Below are 17,071 nucleotides of genomic sequence, written 5' to 3' on the forward strand. Positions count from 1 at the left end.
GGTAACTTCAACTTCTTCTAGAATATTTATCATAAGCAATAACGATTAAGTAGTCGAATATTTATCGAATTGTAAACCGCGAATAATAAAATCACTATTTGATATTCGCTTGAATATCTAAAAACATGCCAAACAAATACGGAGACGATTATTCAGCTCGATATATTGGATCATGTTCTTTGTTATAGCTGAAGCATCGCCCATACTAAATTTATCACTGTAAGGATTAATGCAATAATTTATAATTTTATTTACAGCCACTCTCGTGCTAGACGTGTGTCTGAAAATTTTTTGGCATCCTAAATAATCGATTTAGAATATTTTTAAAGCCAATTCAAGCTCTACCGGACAACGTTGTGACGATAGTTCTTGCGGCATGTACAGACTGTTAAAAAAGTCTTTGCGCGTTGCGTTTTTCGCACATATTTTACTATATTTCAAAAACTATTCAAGCTAGCGCTCTGGAATAAAGTGCGTTATAAAAGTTTTGCATTCCTCTTTCATATTTTACCCGTTCCACAGTTGTCCTTTGCATACTTATACCGGAAACCGGAAATATCAAAATTATCAACTTTGAGAATATTGGATTCTCGAGGATATAAATGCGATTTTCGGATTCCTTGGGGTCGATACATATTTGAAAAGTGTTAACCAAATTCAATTCGGATGAATAGGTCACGAGTAATCAGCCTTTATTCAAAATCTGGCAAACTTGGTTAGAGTGGCGATAATTCATAATCGAGTATCGAATCTTTGTCGTAATAATGCTTGTTAGATGTTATGGCACCTTATGCGAATATATATGATTGGTCTTGTGGCGCAATACTTTTAAACAAATCAGACGTTCATTAAAGGGATGGTGAAGTGGATAATAAAGTAATTTTTTATTGATTTTTCCATTAGACAGCGAAACATCCAAGAAATAACACCGAACGATTTTTAAACTACGATTAGTTTGAAATTTCACGAATAATTTTAAATAAGGACCTCCGACCAATCGCGTAGCGCCCTGCCTTTTTATCAACAATTTTCTCTTGGCACGCTCAGTATTGAATAAATTTATCACGAGACTTGAAAAAATTTGCGCGATGTGACAATTGTGGCGCGAGACATGGAGTGTGTCACGAGAATTTTGTTAACAAAAAGGCACGGCGTTACGCGAGTGGTCGGAGTTCCTTTTTTGAAACTATTCTTAAAATCTTAGCCTAATTTGAATATTAAAATCAATGGGAGGTATTTCCTGAATTTTTCATTATGCATACTGGTCTCATGATTAGTAGAAGAATCAATAAAAAAAATCACTTTATTTTCCACTTCCCACTCCCTTTAAGAGAAAACTCGCGTCTTTTGAAGAGGAGAAGCGGTTTAAAAATATTGTTATTTGGGCCATGATATCATAATATTTAGAACTCATATTAATTACGTCTGGGTCTTAAGCGCGATTCATCGCAGCGTAGTGAAAATCTCATTCATGATGGCATATGCGCTGCACGAGATCCCTTCAAATAGACAAATTCGACTATTCTATACATGAAACAACTTCAGAGGAGAAGGGCTTCTATGCTAGGAATGTTCGCTACTCGATTGAGCTTCTCTAAACGGAGCCTGAAGTTGGGCTATAGCCTCCCGCGTTAGTAGGGTTCATAAGAGTCTCCCAGGCCAAGCACTGTGGAAGGCAGGGGCGGTGCACGCACCGCGTGCGGTGCAAGCGGTGCGTGCGGTGCAAGCGGTGCGAGGGGTGCGAGCGGTGCGAGGGGGGAGTCGATGGCGCCAGTGGAACTTTCGAGAAGTTTAATTTTATCGCAAACACTAAGATAAGATAAGGGATAAGAAAAATAAAAAGTGGGAATTCAAATCAGTTCAATTCTAGTGTAGTTCAAAAATTAATTTCTTAATGCTGATAAGATATCTCGGAGAAAAATAAATCATTACAGTAGTGGTATGTTATATACCATAAAATTCAATATAGACAAAGGTTGATAACACTCTATTTGAAATGAAACGCGTTCGCTTCTCAGGGTGCATAGTGCATATAATACCATATGAAGATAGGGTCAATTATGACGCAAGAAATAAACGACACTTCAATATGTTAATTAGATTAAAATTCGAGCCATTAATTTCCCCCGTATTAATAAAATGGCGAATGAATGAGGGAAATCCCAATGTGTGAAACCTATTGTGGTGGGTAATACCCCGGAAAGGGTGCCACGTGAAAATATTCTCTACCCAGGTTGTAACATGTGACGCCCCAGAAAACCCATTACTCACCCCCAAGTTAAAGCTTAATGACGTAGAATGTAATGGCACTATAAATAGCCAGACCAGGCAAAGTAGAAAATCATTCCAGCCTCAAAGTTCGTAGAAAGGACGAAGAAGGAGACCAACAAGTACCATGTAAGTACTTAACCACGCAATTACATTTCATCACCCCGGAATAGTAATAACCCATACTCATCCTAGGTTTAAAAACTCAATCGTCGTTGACTTTGAATTCTTGGAAGGTCGATCAACGGTTGGTGGACGGGAAAAAATTGTAAAGGAAGCGGCTGCAACAACGGTCGAACTAACGCCGAGGGTAGCATCATGGTCCTTTGAACCACCGTACTCGGATCAGGAACTCTCGCAGGAGGCCAAACAACAAAACCGGTGGATTTGCCACAATTTACACGGTCTCCCCTGGAGTCATGGAGTTACGTCATACAACAAACTGGAGGTGTGTTTATCTCAAGTCGTCCAAGGATACGAAAGGGTGTTTTGTAAAGGCGAAGAAAAGTGTTTTTTTCTCTTAAATATAATTCACCGGGACGTTATTGACTTAAATGGCGTGGGGTGTCCCAAAGCATCAGATATTGACGAGGATGGACCCATGATCACGTGTTTGGTGGGTCATAAGACAATTTTTAAAAATGGGAAATATGTATGTGCCCTATCTAAATGTATACTTTATTCTGAATGGTTGTATAAACACCAAGATGATGTATATTCACAAATAGATTGAAAATAAATAAAAATTCACTTATTGTTGTTTGAAATAAAAAGAATTCTAAGATTTGATATAATATTAGTATTTTGATTAGACACATTCGGGGATGGAGCGTACACATACTTATAAAGTTTAAAAAGTCACGTGGGGTTTGACGTGTAGTGGGAAATACAATCTACGCGCGGAGCTGGTGGGAAAATACCACAAACTCGGCGCCAAGTCAACGAAACCCGGGGAAATCATACAAAGATAAGCCAACTAGAATAAAACGTGGTTACACGAGTGAATAGATCACTCCTCAAGATGTTCCTCTGCGAGAAATGTACATCTACCTTCAGCTGTAAACGGAGCCTAGATCGACACACGCGCAGTGTACACGGTAATGTAAAATTTAATTGTAACTTCTGCGGTAAAGTATTTACGCGTCGGGATATTTTGATTCGACACCAACGGAAATTTAACCACGACGAGCCCGGGGTAAACTTAAACCCTCCGCGGGGAGCGTCACCACAACCCGGACCGTCACACCGTATTACCCCACCAAATTCTCCCGTAAAGAGGGCCGCTTCGCCCACGTTGGTGGGAATACCGAAAAAGCGTCGAGTGGAAAATGGTAAGTTTATATTTAATTTAGACGAAAAAATACAACTTGATTCGGAAACCCTACCCTCTCCAGTTGAAAAACTTACATTAAATGTATGTTTAGATCCGGATAACCTTCTCTCACAAGATGACGAAGGACTTAACACGTTTATGGAGAAATGGGAGGATGAACAAAAGAATGAACTCTCGTCTCAAGATGACGTGGGAATAAATGAATTCATGGACAATTGGGAGGTTCAACAAAACGCGGTTAACCCACCTGAACCAGAAATCGAGGAAATTAACGCGCTCGAGGACGCGATTTTTTCAGCTCGACTTACCGCGCCGGAAGGGGTTACAGATCCCGTATTGTTCTTAAATGAACACCGTGATAAACTGGAAACATATCTCAGAAACAAACTTTTGGAAAAGAGAGGAATAAAATGGTACATGGTGGTGCGAGCGCGATACACGCGGGAACTCGGGAATACGGGTACAGACGTCGAAACTAGTCCGTACTTCCGCGGGTTCACACACGCAACTCTAACACCAGAGGTTATTCCCCGACAGCTAGACTTAAGTCGGGAGAAAATAGCTGAAAGTCTGAACAATTTCGAATCGATGGGAAGTGGCTGGGTTTAAGACCGTATTCTATACGTCCAAATCAACATCATCCAATATCTACCCCTTGTTGGTGGAACCTATTTTCAATTACCACCCATAATTGAAAATAAAAAGGCTACTGTAAACGTGGACCCGGAGGACCCACTCGACAACAAGTGTTTCTTGTGGTCAATTTTGGCCAAGTTACATCCCGCGCCCAACCATCCTAGTCGAATCACTCATTATAGACCATATGAGGACGAACTGAACGTGTCCGGCATTACATTCCCCTTCGAGTTGGACTCATATAAACTTAAGACCTTCGAGGAAAAGAATAACCTCTCCATCAATATTTTCGCTTATGAAAAGGGTTACTTTCCCCGGTATGTGAGTGAGAAGAAAGTCCCCGAAGCACGACAAATTGATTTGCTTTTGGTTTCAAATGGTGAATCAAAACATTTTGTATTGATCCGACACCTAAGTCGCCTTCTAAGCGACTTCACGAAACACAAAGGAACAGTCTATTATTGTCGGTATTGTTTGAAGAGAAGCAACACGGAAGAAGTACACAATAACCATGTGCGAGAGTGTAATGTGCACGATCCACAACGCGTTATCATGCCTCACGATAAACCAGTTTTAAAATTCGAAAACTTTGGATGGAATCAAATGGTAATATACGAGATATGTTTTATTTTAACGTGGGATATATCATAATATTTGTTACATAAACAGGTTCCATATATCATCGTTGCTGATTTCGAATCTCTTCTACCAAAAGTCTCAACGTGTCTGCCGGACTCGTCACTGTCGTCAACTACGACATTAGCGCTACATGTAGCGTGTGGGTTTTCATACGCTATTGTCGGTCCAACTGGTGAGTTCAAAACCGTGAATCACGTGTCCTATTATCTAACATATTTGATTATTCGCAGGAAATCTCGTCAAGCATGAGACGTACAGAGGGGGAGATGGAGCTTTGAAATTTCTGAAAATGCTTTTGGGTGAAGCTGATGATATCGCCGAAATGTTGAAGGAAAATATTCCCATGCAACTTTCTGCCGATGAAGAAATCGCATTCCATACTTCAACGCACTGTTACGTTTGCGAGGAACCATTCGTTGGAAAGATGGTCAAAACACGTGACCACGACCACTACACCGGAGTATATAGGGGGTGCGCATGCCAGAGTTGTAATCTGAAGTTAAAAGCACCTAAATTCATCCCAGTCGTGATGCATAACTTGAGCAGGTAATTAACCATAATCGATAATTATAACTGTATGCTAACTACGTAACGCCAACAGATACGACGCCCACCTTATCATGCAGCAAATCGCCCTGATAAGAAACAAGAAGATTGACTGTATCGCGTCCAACAGTGAAACGTACATTTCATTCACACTAGGGAATTTACGTTTTGTGGATAGTATTCGGTTCTTACCGGCGTCACTCGAGACACTTGTTTCGAATGTGGCGAAGGGCGGACCGGCGAAATTCCCATTGTTGAACTCTGTATTCAACCCAGACGAGGTCAAGTTACTTCTTAGGAAGGGTGTTTACCCGTACACCTACATGGATTCGGAGAAGCGCTTTGACGAGAGGCAACTACCACCAATTGAGTGCTTCCATAACGACCTCACTGACGAACCCTTGGCCCAGGAAGATTACGCCCACGCTCAAAACGTGTGGCAATCTTTTAACATACAAAATCTGGGAGGGTATCACGACCTGTACGTGTTGTCCGACACACTCCTTCTAGCCGATGTGTTCCACAATTTCCGCAAAATGTGTATGACATCCTATCGACTCGATCCGGCCCATGCTTATACCCTACCAGGTTTTGCATGGAGCGCCGCCCTTTGTAAAACGAAGGTACGCTTAGACCTTCTTTTGGATGAGGATATGCACCTATTCATCGAAAAGGGGATTAGGGGAGGTGTCTCGATGATAAGTCATCGGTTTGCAGCAGCCAACAACAAATATCTAGAATCACACGACGAATCGAAGCCTAGTAGTTACATCTGCTACCTTGGTAAGAAATTTTAGATTAAAATCAGTGAAACAAACTAATAACTAGCATTCATAGATTGTAACAACTTGTACGGTACTGTCATGTGCGACGCCCTACCGGTGAAGAACTTCCGATGGGTTGAACCAACTCCGGACTCTGAAACCGAAATTTTACGTTGTTCCGACACCTCACCAGAAGGTTTCATAGTTGAGGCGGACCTCGAATATCCGGAGGACTTGCACAACGATCATAACTCTTACCCATTGGCACCAGAATCAATGACAATCAAACCTGAGATGCTCTCCGAATATTCAAAGGACCAGATGACCTCGCTCAACATAAAAATCAAGGAATCGCTACCGAAATTAGTCCCCAACCTTTTCAATAAGGAACGATACGTAGTTCACTACCGTAACTTGAAGTATTACGTATCAAAGGGGTTAAAGATCACCAAGATTCATCGGATTTTGAAGTTCGAACAGGGTGCCTGGTTGAAGGAATATATTAACTTCAATACGGAGAAAAGAAAACTAGCAACAGACGATTTCGAAAAAGATCTATATAAATTAATGAACAATGCCGTCTTTGGTACGTAATTAACTTAATTTACAAAATTAAAAAAATAAATAAAAATTAAAATGATTTTTCAGGTAAAACTATGGAAAACTTGAGAAATCGTCAGGATTTCAAACTAGTTACAACACCAGAGAAGGCGGTTAAAAAGGCCAGTTCTCCCGCCTTTGAGAAGTTTACCATCTTTCACAATCAATTGGTCGGTATTCACATGACAAAAAAGAAGTTGGTCCTAAACCGCCCCATCTACACGGGGTTCGTTATTCTGGACTTATCAAAACTTCTGATGTACCAATTTCATTACGATGTAATCCAGAGACGATATGGGGAGAGGGCGAAATTACTTTTCACAGATACAGGTACGAGGTTTTTAAGGTGTTTACCCGATTTTAAACTAATCCATCTTATAATTACAGACAGTCTCACGTACTGCATCGAAACCCCCGACCTATACGCCGATTTCACCGCCCAAGCGGACATGTACGATTTTTCTGGTTACCCTCGCGATCACCCGCTTTTTAGTGAAGCGAACAAGAAAAAACTCGGAAAATTCAAAGACGAGCTAGATGGTACACCGATCGAACAGTTTTGTGGTCTAAGACCCAAAATGTATAGTATATTATCTGCAAAGGGCGAGAAGAAGACTTGTAAAGGTGTATGCAAGCGTGTGGTCAAGAAGAATGTTCGACACGAGCAGTACCGCGACTGCTTGTTTAATCGCGAGTTGACTGTAGCTGAAATGACTCGAATCGTGAGCAAAAAACATGTTTTAACAACGGTGAGACAGAATAAACTATGTCTTAACCCTTGCGACGACAAGAGGTTCATTTTAGATGACGGTGTTTCTACACTCGCCCATGGTCATAAAGATACAAAATAAAAAATTTTAAGACAAATTTATTGAGTAATTCTTATACATATATTCCACAATCATACGATCGTTTACATTTTTGTTTGTAGAGAATCTCTCTATTATTTTATACATTTTAATTCCTCGACATCGATAGAGGGAAAAATAGACGCAATATCCACCGCATGTTATACTAGATTCTCCTTGTAATTGACGCGAATTGTACGTCACAGTTAGGCTGTTTCGTTCCACGAAATCGTTAAATTTAAACACATCAGGTGGGTTGCCGTAACTTTCAAAAAATTCAGTGTTCTTTTTCCTCGAAATGTAGATCGTTGTCCAATGTTCTCCGCGACCTCTCGACGTATCGGTATTCACGATGAATAATGAGGGAAACGTTGTAACGGTCTTTGGGAGTTTATCCGCTGGGAATATCCCTCTAAACAGATTCTTGGTGTAGCGATCACGTCTTAATATTCGTTCAAGTTGTTGAGTGTCCATTTTGAACGCGTTTCCGGACGCGCGCGTATTCAAATGTACGTGACTCGCGCGCGCGATTTCAAATATGTACTCGACTCGCGAGCGCGGGCTGGCCCCCTGGCGCGGTTCTTACGAACTTTGGTCGAATAAAACGGCTCTGTTTTTATCAATTTCAATCAGGGATTGAAACTCTGAATAGTAAATCACGCTAACCGTAGACGGCAGTGATTCCCCGAAAATTAATTCCAATCGCACACTCCCATTCTATATAAGGTTGAAACTTTCACCGGAACTACCGTTGAGATCGGGAGTTAGGTCGAAGACGAATAGAGCGTTTCCATTGGCGAATTCATCTCGCCCGATAAAGTTTCCCTCGTCGATATTCCATTGTCCAGTTTGGAGGAATAGATTAGTATACGATCGCATGTATAGGTTATCCTTGAAGTTTGGGTTCAGCGGTTTATGCGGTACGCTAACCCCGTCAACGTACAAAGCGATTTGAGATACCGCATAGTTTTTAAAATTGAAAGGCGACATTTTGTAATCACCCAAAAACGCGTTTTGATCGACAAAGCCAATCACTACTTTACTCGGTAATTGTCCGCTAAATAAATTGTCTTTCACGGCTATTTTATTTCCTTGAGATATTGAAAATGAATTACACTCGGTACGAGTAATTGGGTATTTCATCGTGGCCATTTCCAGGGTTTTGGCGTGGGATATCATAATCTCGGGTGTTAATCTGACTCTTCTGACGAACATTGACGCGTGCGAGAATACAACCTTACACTTTGTTCCATCCGTGTGTAAACAGAATTCGTTGGGACTTTTGATAAACTTGAAATTAAGGTCGATCAAGTTTGGTATAAAGCGGTTTTGTTGACAAATATCCACGTGTACTATGCCGATTAAATCGATAACACCTTCTTGGGCGAATTTTGCACGCTTCTCGAACCCTTCATTTTCAAAATAATCGTCGAATTTTCCCGATGAATCCTTGTAGAAGAGCGCCCCCGTCAAAAAACTCTCTTTGGCGGGTCCTCCGAAAGTCAACTGCGTTTGAATCATACTCTTGAATGGGTATTGTTGAGGGCACGATGTAACCGATCTATCACCCAACGACGCGTGGACTTCGCTAAAAAGGCTACTTAGAAATAGATTTTCCGGTCCAATTTTATCAGCGGCCGTTACTACGGTATTTGACGCATCGCGAACTTCGGCCTTGGGTAGCGTTCCGTCGGGTTTTACCACTTTGACTTGTACTTGAATGAGAGTGTTCTTCAAATCGATGTATGTTTCCGAGTTTCCAGTAATGGAGAATATGATTGCCTGATTTTCATTAACGTTGGACGTTGGGTTATACTCTACCCACTGACTCCCTAATATTCCGGTTTGGGTGTACGGTACGTGGAATAAATCCAATTCCGAGCTGATGCTGCTTTGAGAGCTTGGATGCGCCAGAGACATTATGAAAATATATCGGGTTGCAACGGGTACGACCTTCTCTTCTTCCTGGTTCGAACTGAACTGACGATACGCGAAGTCGTACTCTTCCTTTTACGACCGTTTCCGGTTAATCCCGTTACTGTTTCGGCCGCCTTTCTCAACGTTTCCTTGCCCGCTTCGCTTCCTCTTGTTTTTAACGCCTCTTTAAACGATACACCCTCCGTGAGGTCTGTCGCAATTTTTGCACCCGTATTTAAAGCTTTTCGTCCGAGAAATTTCGCACCCCTTTTTAGAATGGGCATGGCGGATCGAAATGCCGAGGCTAATATATTTCCGAGACCGTAACCTCTTTGAACGGCCACACCGCGGTATACGGGAAGTGACCCATGTCCAATTTGATTCAGATAATAGTTTTGATAATCTCCCACGGAGAGGTGTCCCGAGTTATACGGCGACATGTTGCAACCCCGACAAACGTGTGGAAAGTGAGGGGTTTAATAATGTTCATGACGCTTTTATAACAGAGTCCAGGGTCTCCTGGGTCTAAAGTGAAGAGTGACGTGAACTTTCCCTCGTTCGAAATGTACCGGTACGCCCATCTCGCTCATAATATTTATTTCGATGGTTTGAAATTGGTTGTTCGCTATAGGCATATAATGCGGTCTGGAAAACTCCTTCTCGACCGTGTCTCCATCCTTTCCATTTATACTTATAATTCGTAAAAGAGGAACATCAGAGTCTCCGACCGATCGACATTGAATTATATCGGAGTATACGAATATAGAGTGTAACCCAGCATCCATGTCGCAGCTGAATGGCGCGGTCATAGACTTATCCACGGTGACGTCTTCGCCGGGGTTTCTAGTGAAACCTAATATAATGGCGACTTCGTGGGGGATACGAACTCGGTTTGCTCCCTTTAATTCGACTACAACTCGTCGGTTTGGTTTGTTGTAATGAAACTCAACCCTAGAGTTTATTTTTTGACCATCATCGTCGGTTGACATTATTTCCAATAATTCTTCCGCCGAACCGTAATACCCAGGAGGGATAAATATGGTTATGTCACGCGTCTCTCGATAAGCGTCTACTGCGACACTCTTATACTCCCCTTCTTGGTTCCTGAGGTTTGTTCCGACATCGCCATCGTAAGTTGTATCCTGAATTATGAACGCGCATTCTTGTTTCACGTTATTCCAAGTTCTCGGGTAGCTGATTTCGGCCAGTCCAACTTCGTACAAGGATCCGTCGAGTTTAATGGGTTCCGGTAGATATGTCCGGAACCTACTTATGGTGTTGTTCTTGAAATATTGCGTCGATGAGTCGGAAGGTAGTGTGATGTAGAAACTCATCTTGTTTCGATTTCCTGCACCCAAGAATCAAATTCTGAACTGTATCCACGCCAACGAACTAGCAGTTCTTTGGTACCGTCGGGTTTAGTTCTTTTTCGTAAAACCCTTTCGATTTTAAATTTACAGTTTTCGAGATCCTTGCCAATTTTCTGTATTTCCTCTTTGTAGAAAACACCGGAAATGAGTTCGGAGTTTAGATCCGCGAGCTTATATACTGGAGGATCCCTCGCTATTAGTTCCGTTACTTTGAACAATTCCTCCGTGTAATTGGCTAAATACCCCTTTTCAAATGTCCTTTTATTTTTGCTTATTCTAACTAGGTCGCCCACCTCAAAGGGGTAGGAAGCTGGGGGAGAAAAATCAACACGCCCGTATAGGTTATCCCAAACCTTTTTGGAATTTTCACTCGTGACTTCAACCGGTTTGCATTTAATAGATCTATGATAGTTGTTGTTATACGATTCCAATAAATCCGGTAATACGTCGATGTATCTATACGTATCGTTTTGCGTGAAATATCGGTACATGCGCGCTTTCAAAGTTCGATTAAATCGTTCGACGACGCTAGATTTAACTTCCGAGTGAGTGGCGAAAAACCTAATGCGCTTACGTTTAAATTCCTCTTGTAGTTCTTTGCAAAGAAATTCCTTGCCGTGGTCGGATTGCACAATCTTGGGTTTTCTGCCCGATTCTAAAATAGATCTAAATGCGGCTACCATCGTAGAACCCTTTTTGTCCTTGGTCGCAACTGCGAACGCGAATTTGCTGAATATATCGATACAGCATAATAAATATCGATAACCGTCGTTGTGACGTTTGATGTTTTGCATGTCTGCCAAGTCAATTTGCCACTGTTCGTCTATTCCATACACTATAGTCTTGTTTCTTTTGAATTTGTATCTCGCCGGTTTGTGTAGCGTATACGTATCTTGACGCATTAAAAATTCCCGAACATCGTTCAAGTTGACGTTAATTCCCTTTGAGATAGCGGCGCGATATAGTCCATGCACGCCCCCGTAACTCCCCGGGTCTCTTTCGTTGTAGTAAATCTCTTCAAGTTTATCCATGTCTCGTACTGTTCGTGTTGTTTTGGGCGTACCAATACGCGAAGTCAAATAGTTCAATAATTATAATAATTACTAATATTAACAACGCCGTAATAACTTTGGGTGAATTTAAATATAGGGACGTTAAAACCCCGGTGGGCGCTGAATCATTACACCCTTCCATGATGATGTGTGAATGAATTGTGAAAGAATGTGCACATGGTATATTCGTTTATATCATTCTTTATTACAAAGTAATCCAATTTCCATTACCGAACATAGACTCCGGAGATGGAGGTAAAAAATCAAGTTTATGCACAACACTTGGTGAACTATTTACGCTGTCAATATTCGGTAGACTATCTATGTTATAATGTTGTACATTTTTAATTAAGGTTTTCGGTACACTTTCACTCGAAAGCAGTTCGTAAAAGTGGTCTATTCCGGTGACAGTGTCTTTCGGTTTATTTCTTAAAGCCCTGACGGATTCGTGTAGCATGTCCACGATATTAGATCCGACGATGGGGTGACCTTTGAATATCAGTTCGCCATTAGCGGTCCAGTCAATCTTGGTGTTATTATGAATCCATTTGTATAAAGCGATTGCCTTTTTGAGGTGCGTATCTGGAATAGCGAGAGCTATTTCCGGATACCAGTCCTTCTTTTTCGGTGCCTTAACCGTTTTCTTCCTCCTTCTTTTGTTAACGGCGCTCGATAATAGATGATTATACAAATTTATCTTTTGCGATTTATTTAATTTTCTATTATTCAAAACGGCATTAGTATCTAGGTGTTCGTCAAGTTCGATTTTGGGTTGCGAATTCAATCGACGATAAACTTCCTCCGGAACCAGAATCATCTTCCTAGCCATTTCTATTAATAGCTCTACTTATGGCAGCACCCGCCGCCGTGCTCGCAAGAGATAAGAGTGGTGCTAACAAAAGTGGGAGAAAACCTCCGTTTTGAGAGAGAATCTTCTTTCGCTTCGCTACTGTTTTCTGTTGAGACAGCTTCCTTAACTTTCGCGTGTATTTCCTCAGTCGCTTCTTCTGATCATCTGATAATTTCACATTCCCACGTAGGACATTTATACACCCCTCCACGATGGCTTTGATGGAGTCATTACTGGCGTGTTTGATTGCGTGTTTTCTCTGACTCGGATTGCACGTAGTTAAAAACTTTAAAAAATCTCGGTGCGTGTGAATTCTCTTCATTTTGGTACAAAGACGGCAGCTTCTTCTCCCGGTATAACACCCGTTCGCAGCCGATGTTCATCTGACGTGGTTGGTTTTAAATCAACCCATAAATACCCGTAATCTCTAGATATGGCTTGATGGAATGCGTCGATGACGTATTTACTGTTTGTGGGGCATATCTGTTTCGCCAAATGAAATATAGCCGATTTGTCTCGCGGAGATTTGAATATTATCAGATAGTGGGCGTTTAAATTTAATGTTCTTATTTCCTTCCCGGGATAATATAAGTTTTGCATGAGAATGAAGACCGACGTATTTTTATGATGGGATCCACGTATGAACAAATTCGTTACATCCTTGTTATTTGAAATTTCACAAAGCAAGTCATCGAGAATGACAAAGTTCTTGACATTGGGGTCTAATAGATTTACGTTTAATATACCCTCGTGAAATTCAACTGACGGGGTGTGATCCAATACCGAATTAAAAAGTTTCGGTTGATATTCTGTATAACACCATATTATTCTATCTGGTGGCGGGGTAATACATATATCTCTATGCTTAATGAGATTAGCTACAAAGAATGATTTCCCCGACTGAGTCGCCCCGGCGATAAGACCGTTAAAAGGGTGTTGTAGGCTGAAGTCCATTTTAACGAATGACACACATTTTCATATACCATTAGCTTTTATTAATAAATATTCTCTGCTCTTAAAAATAATTTTTGTTATCACACGTTTACAAAATTCATCTACCAAAAAGGTTTTGTTTTGAAATACTTTATATATTTCAACGTAATCCAAGTTATCCACCGCGGTCTCATAGTTCATGGCCACACGCATCTCCCAACCATCTAAACAATTGTGTTGTGTCTGGGATGGGTGATCGACACCACACCCGTAACAACATTTTTTTATATTTATACGCAATTGTTCGAGAACGCAGTTTTTAATTAACTCGCGCACACGTTTTCCCTCGTTGAGGAGCGTAACCACGTCGTTATAGGTTGACATCAACGTCTCGGTGGCGAAGTATCCAACCGCGAAGCCCTTCTTGGTTGGTAGCATCGTGCCGTACATCACACCCGTTCCGGGATACATCACCCTGATGTCCATTATCTTGCGACCCTGGTACGTTCTCAACTCTACACGCTTCGTCTCGGAACCGGTGAAAAACCACGATGTCCCCGGTGCGTCGTTTGCCTCGAAAAACGCTAATATTTCGGCCTTTCTTTGGTAGAGTTCGTGGAAGTCCGACTCCGCTAGGGTGATCCCCGTAGAACTATCTTGGCACCCCAGTCGTACGTCGAGATCCGGCGTAACCTCGATGCCTTTTTCCGACGATATGGGGAGGAACGTTGTGGCGGACATTCTGTCCAATTCAAAATTGTTAATTTACAATTACAACTAAATTTACAATTACTCTCGGTCTTTAAAATATTTTACTTACATTGTACTTGTCGGTCTTTTGGAACTTGCTGGTCTTCTGGTACTTGTTGGTCTCCTTCTTAGAACTTTGAGGTTGGAATGATTTTCTACTTTGGTTAGTCTGGCTATTTATAGTGCCATTATATTCTACGTCATTGTAGCTTTAACTGTGCATTTTTGGGGGTGAGTAATGGGTTTTCTGGGGCGCCACATGTCGCAATCGGGTTTCATTTGGGGACAGAATATTTTCCCATGGCGTTGGTTTTCCCCGGGTTTTCCATGACGCCCTTTTCCGGGGTTTTACCCCCACAAGTTAAAATCCATTTTTAAACTACACTAGAATTGAACTGATTTGAATTCCCACTTTTTATTTTTCTTATCCCTTATCTTATCTTAGTGTTTGCGATAAAATTAAACTTCTCGAAAGTTCCACTGGCGCCATCGACTCCCCCCTCGCACCGCTTGCACCGCACGCACCGCACGCACCGCTTGCACCGCACGCGGTGCGTGCACCGCCCCTGCCTTCCACAGTGCTTGGCCTGGGAGACTCTTATGAACCCTACTCGCGTTTAGCGCAAATGTGAGGCCATTGAAAGATTTTTATTTTAGAAGCAGAAATAGGGAACAGAGTAATCTGGGCGCGCGTCAAAGTCCCGGACCTCCTTCCTCGGGACGGTGGGATATGAAAGAAGAGGCTGGTCATATAGTGACAAAGGTAAAAAAGAATTACGTATTTTTCGCCGATCCCGTCAGCAACGTCAGCAAAACGTAGTTTAAGTGAGCAATCAGAAAATTCAAACTTTTCATCACACGTTAGAGGGAGGGCTCTATACTGGGCTGAGTCGGACTGAATTAAACACTAACCGTTCTCCAATCCTACTTCTAAAATTAAATCTATCTCTATTGAGGCTTAATAATATAGCCGACCGCAACCAAAGCATGGTCAAAGGCGTATTTCACAACTGACGTTCAAATGGAAAAGCATAAAAATTAAATGAAAAAAATGAATGCCGGTAAGAATGATCACAACTGAAAATAACAGCTAACACCTAAAAGAAGAACCCGAACGGTAAACACTTGAAGTTGGTCTCTCTGCACTGCTGGTCTGCTACTCCTTTCGTTTAGTTTCTATGGAAAGATTACTAGCTTTGAGAGGTATTGGGATATTAGGCCATTTTGTGTTTTAAGACTTTTATTGTGTAGGAAAGAAAACGACCCTGTTTAACGAAACTTTGGATAATTTTTAATATTAAGTTAAAAGTTGAAATATATTTATAAAATTTGGACGAAAATTGTTAAATAACAAGACTTCCTCTGAGTTTCAAATTGAAGAATGTTCGTGTGCTTTATGGAACTATTGTTTACAAAAAAGACAGTCACTTTCAGTTTCAATTGTTGCTTGATATTTTATTGGACATCCCCAAGTCGTTAAAGGAGGGATGAAGAGGAAAATAAAGTGATTTTTTGATAGTTTTTTCTTATTATAAGAACATTATATGCACAGTGGCACCGTGAAACATTCAGGAAATAAAGTCTCCGAATGATTTTAAAATTCAAATTAGGTTCAGATTTTAAAGATAATTTGAAATAAGCACCACTGACTAATAGCTTAACGCCCTGCCTTCCCGTTAACAAAATTTCCGTTGCACGCTCTATATCTCGCGCCACGATAGTCATCGCAAGCAACTTTTATTAAATCTCGCGATAAATTTCATTCGGCATGGAGCGTGCCACGTGAATTTTGTCAATAGGAAGGCAGGGCGTTACGCGATGGGTCGGAGGTCATTATTTCAAATTATCCATAATAGCTGAACCTAATTGTAATTTCAAAATCATTCGGAGATATATCCTGGATGATTCACTACGCAGAATGGTAGAAGAATCGATTAAAAATTATTTGATTTTCCATTTCACCCTCCCATTAAACACATTGTTAATCGTATTCTAAAAGACAGACATAAACTCTAATGAAATTAGGAGGTAAAGCATTGTAATGTTAAAAAATAGAGATCCGCCCTGTTCGCTGGTATTTTTTTCTCCGTATGACTAACCAGCCCATGACGTGACCGGTATAACCTGATAATTATTCTTGACTAACTTAAAACATTGTTTTAGTGTGTGGTTTCAGGCTCAGCAGGACAATTGCCCAGCCCATACGTCCCGACTCGTTGCAAGATTTCTGGAGGTCGAAGGAATTGACGCTACGATTGAACCGCTCTCTCGCCCGACTTGAATCCGATTTATTGTTTATGTCTGTCATTTAATAAAAGATTAAAAATCTGTTTAAGGGCTAAGGGAGGTTAAGTAAAATACAATTGAAACTGAAAGTGACAGTCTTGTTTGTAATAAATTGTTCAAGAACGCAGACGGTATTTCCTGGATGTTTCACTATGCAAAATGGTCTTATAATTAGAAGAAGAATCGATAAGAAAATCACTTTATTTTCCTCTTCATCCTTGCTTTAAGTGCTCGGGTATGTCCTATAAAATATCAAGCAGCAATTCAAGCTGAAAGTGA

The 17,071-nt window shown here is 41.0% G+C and overlaps 4 protein-coding genes across 4 annotated transcripts; 2 read left to right on the top strand and 2 right to left on the bottom strand.

The window, feature by feature from the left end:
• The first annotated feature begins 1,910 nt into the window (after positions 1–1,910).
• LOC149680214 (uncharacterized) lies at positions 1,911–3,062 on the top strand. The gene is made up of 2 exons (XM_089834648.1): positions 1,911–2,397; positions 2,464–3,062. Coding segments are annotated over exons 1-2 (540 nt in total). The 5' UTR covers positions 1,911–2,395; the 3' UTR covers positions 3,002–3,062.
• A 1,113-nt stretch (positions 3,063–4,175) lies between these two features.
• Positions 4,176–7,653, top strand: LOC149680215 (uncharacterized). Its single transcript, XM_089834556.1, has 7 exons — positions 4,176–4,843; positions 4,907–5,048; positions 5,107–5,422; positions 5,478–6,205; positions 6,260–6,772; positions 6,835–7,116; positions 7,174–7,653. The coding sequence occupies exons 1-7, from the start codon at positions 4,790–4,792 to the stop codon at positions 7,635–7,637; spliced, it is 2,499 nt and encodes an 832-aa protein (XP_089690682.1). The 5' UTR covers positions 4,176–4,789; the 3' UTR covers positions 7,638–7,653.
• Positions 7,654–8,351: 698 nt separating this feature from the next.
• LOC149680216 (uncharacterized protein F54H12.2-like) lies at positions 8,352–9,554 on the bottom strand. The gene has a single exon (XM_089834594.1). The coding sequence runs from the start codon at positions 9,552–9,554 to the stop codon at positions 8,352–8,354; it is 1,203 nt and encodes a 400-aa protein (XP_089690720.1).
• Positions 9,555–13,774: 4,220 nt separating this feature from the next.
• Positions 13,775–15,005, bottom strand: LOC149680217 (uncharacterized). Its single transcript, XM_089834557.1, has 2 exons — positions 14,577–15,005; positions 13,775–14,498 (listed from the first exon to the last, which is right to left on the bottom strand). The coding sequence occupies exon 2, from the start codon at positions 14,495–14,497 to the stop codon at positions 13,799–13,801; it is 699 nt and encodes a 232-aa protein (XP_089690683.1). The 5' UTR covers position 14,498; positions 14,577–15,005; the 3' UTR covers positions 13,775–13,798.
• Between the last annotated feature and the right edge of the window lie 2,066 nt (positions 15,006–17,071).

The sequence above is a fragment of the Phalangium opilio genome, unplaced genomic scaffold (assembly GCF_054372755.1).
Source record: "Phalangium opilio isolate 3A_F unplaced genomic scaffold, DU_Popi_V2 ptg000039l_2, whole genome shotgun sequence".
Classification (NCBI taxonomy): Eukaryota; Metazoa; Arthropoda; class Arachnida; order Opiliones; family Phalangiidae; genus Phalangium; species Phalangium opilio.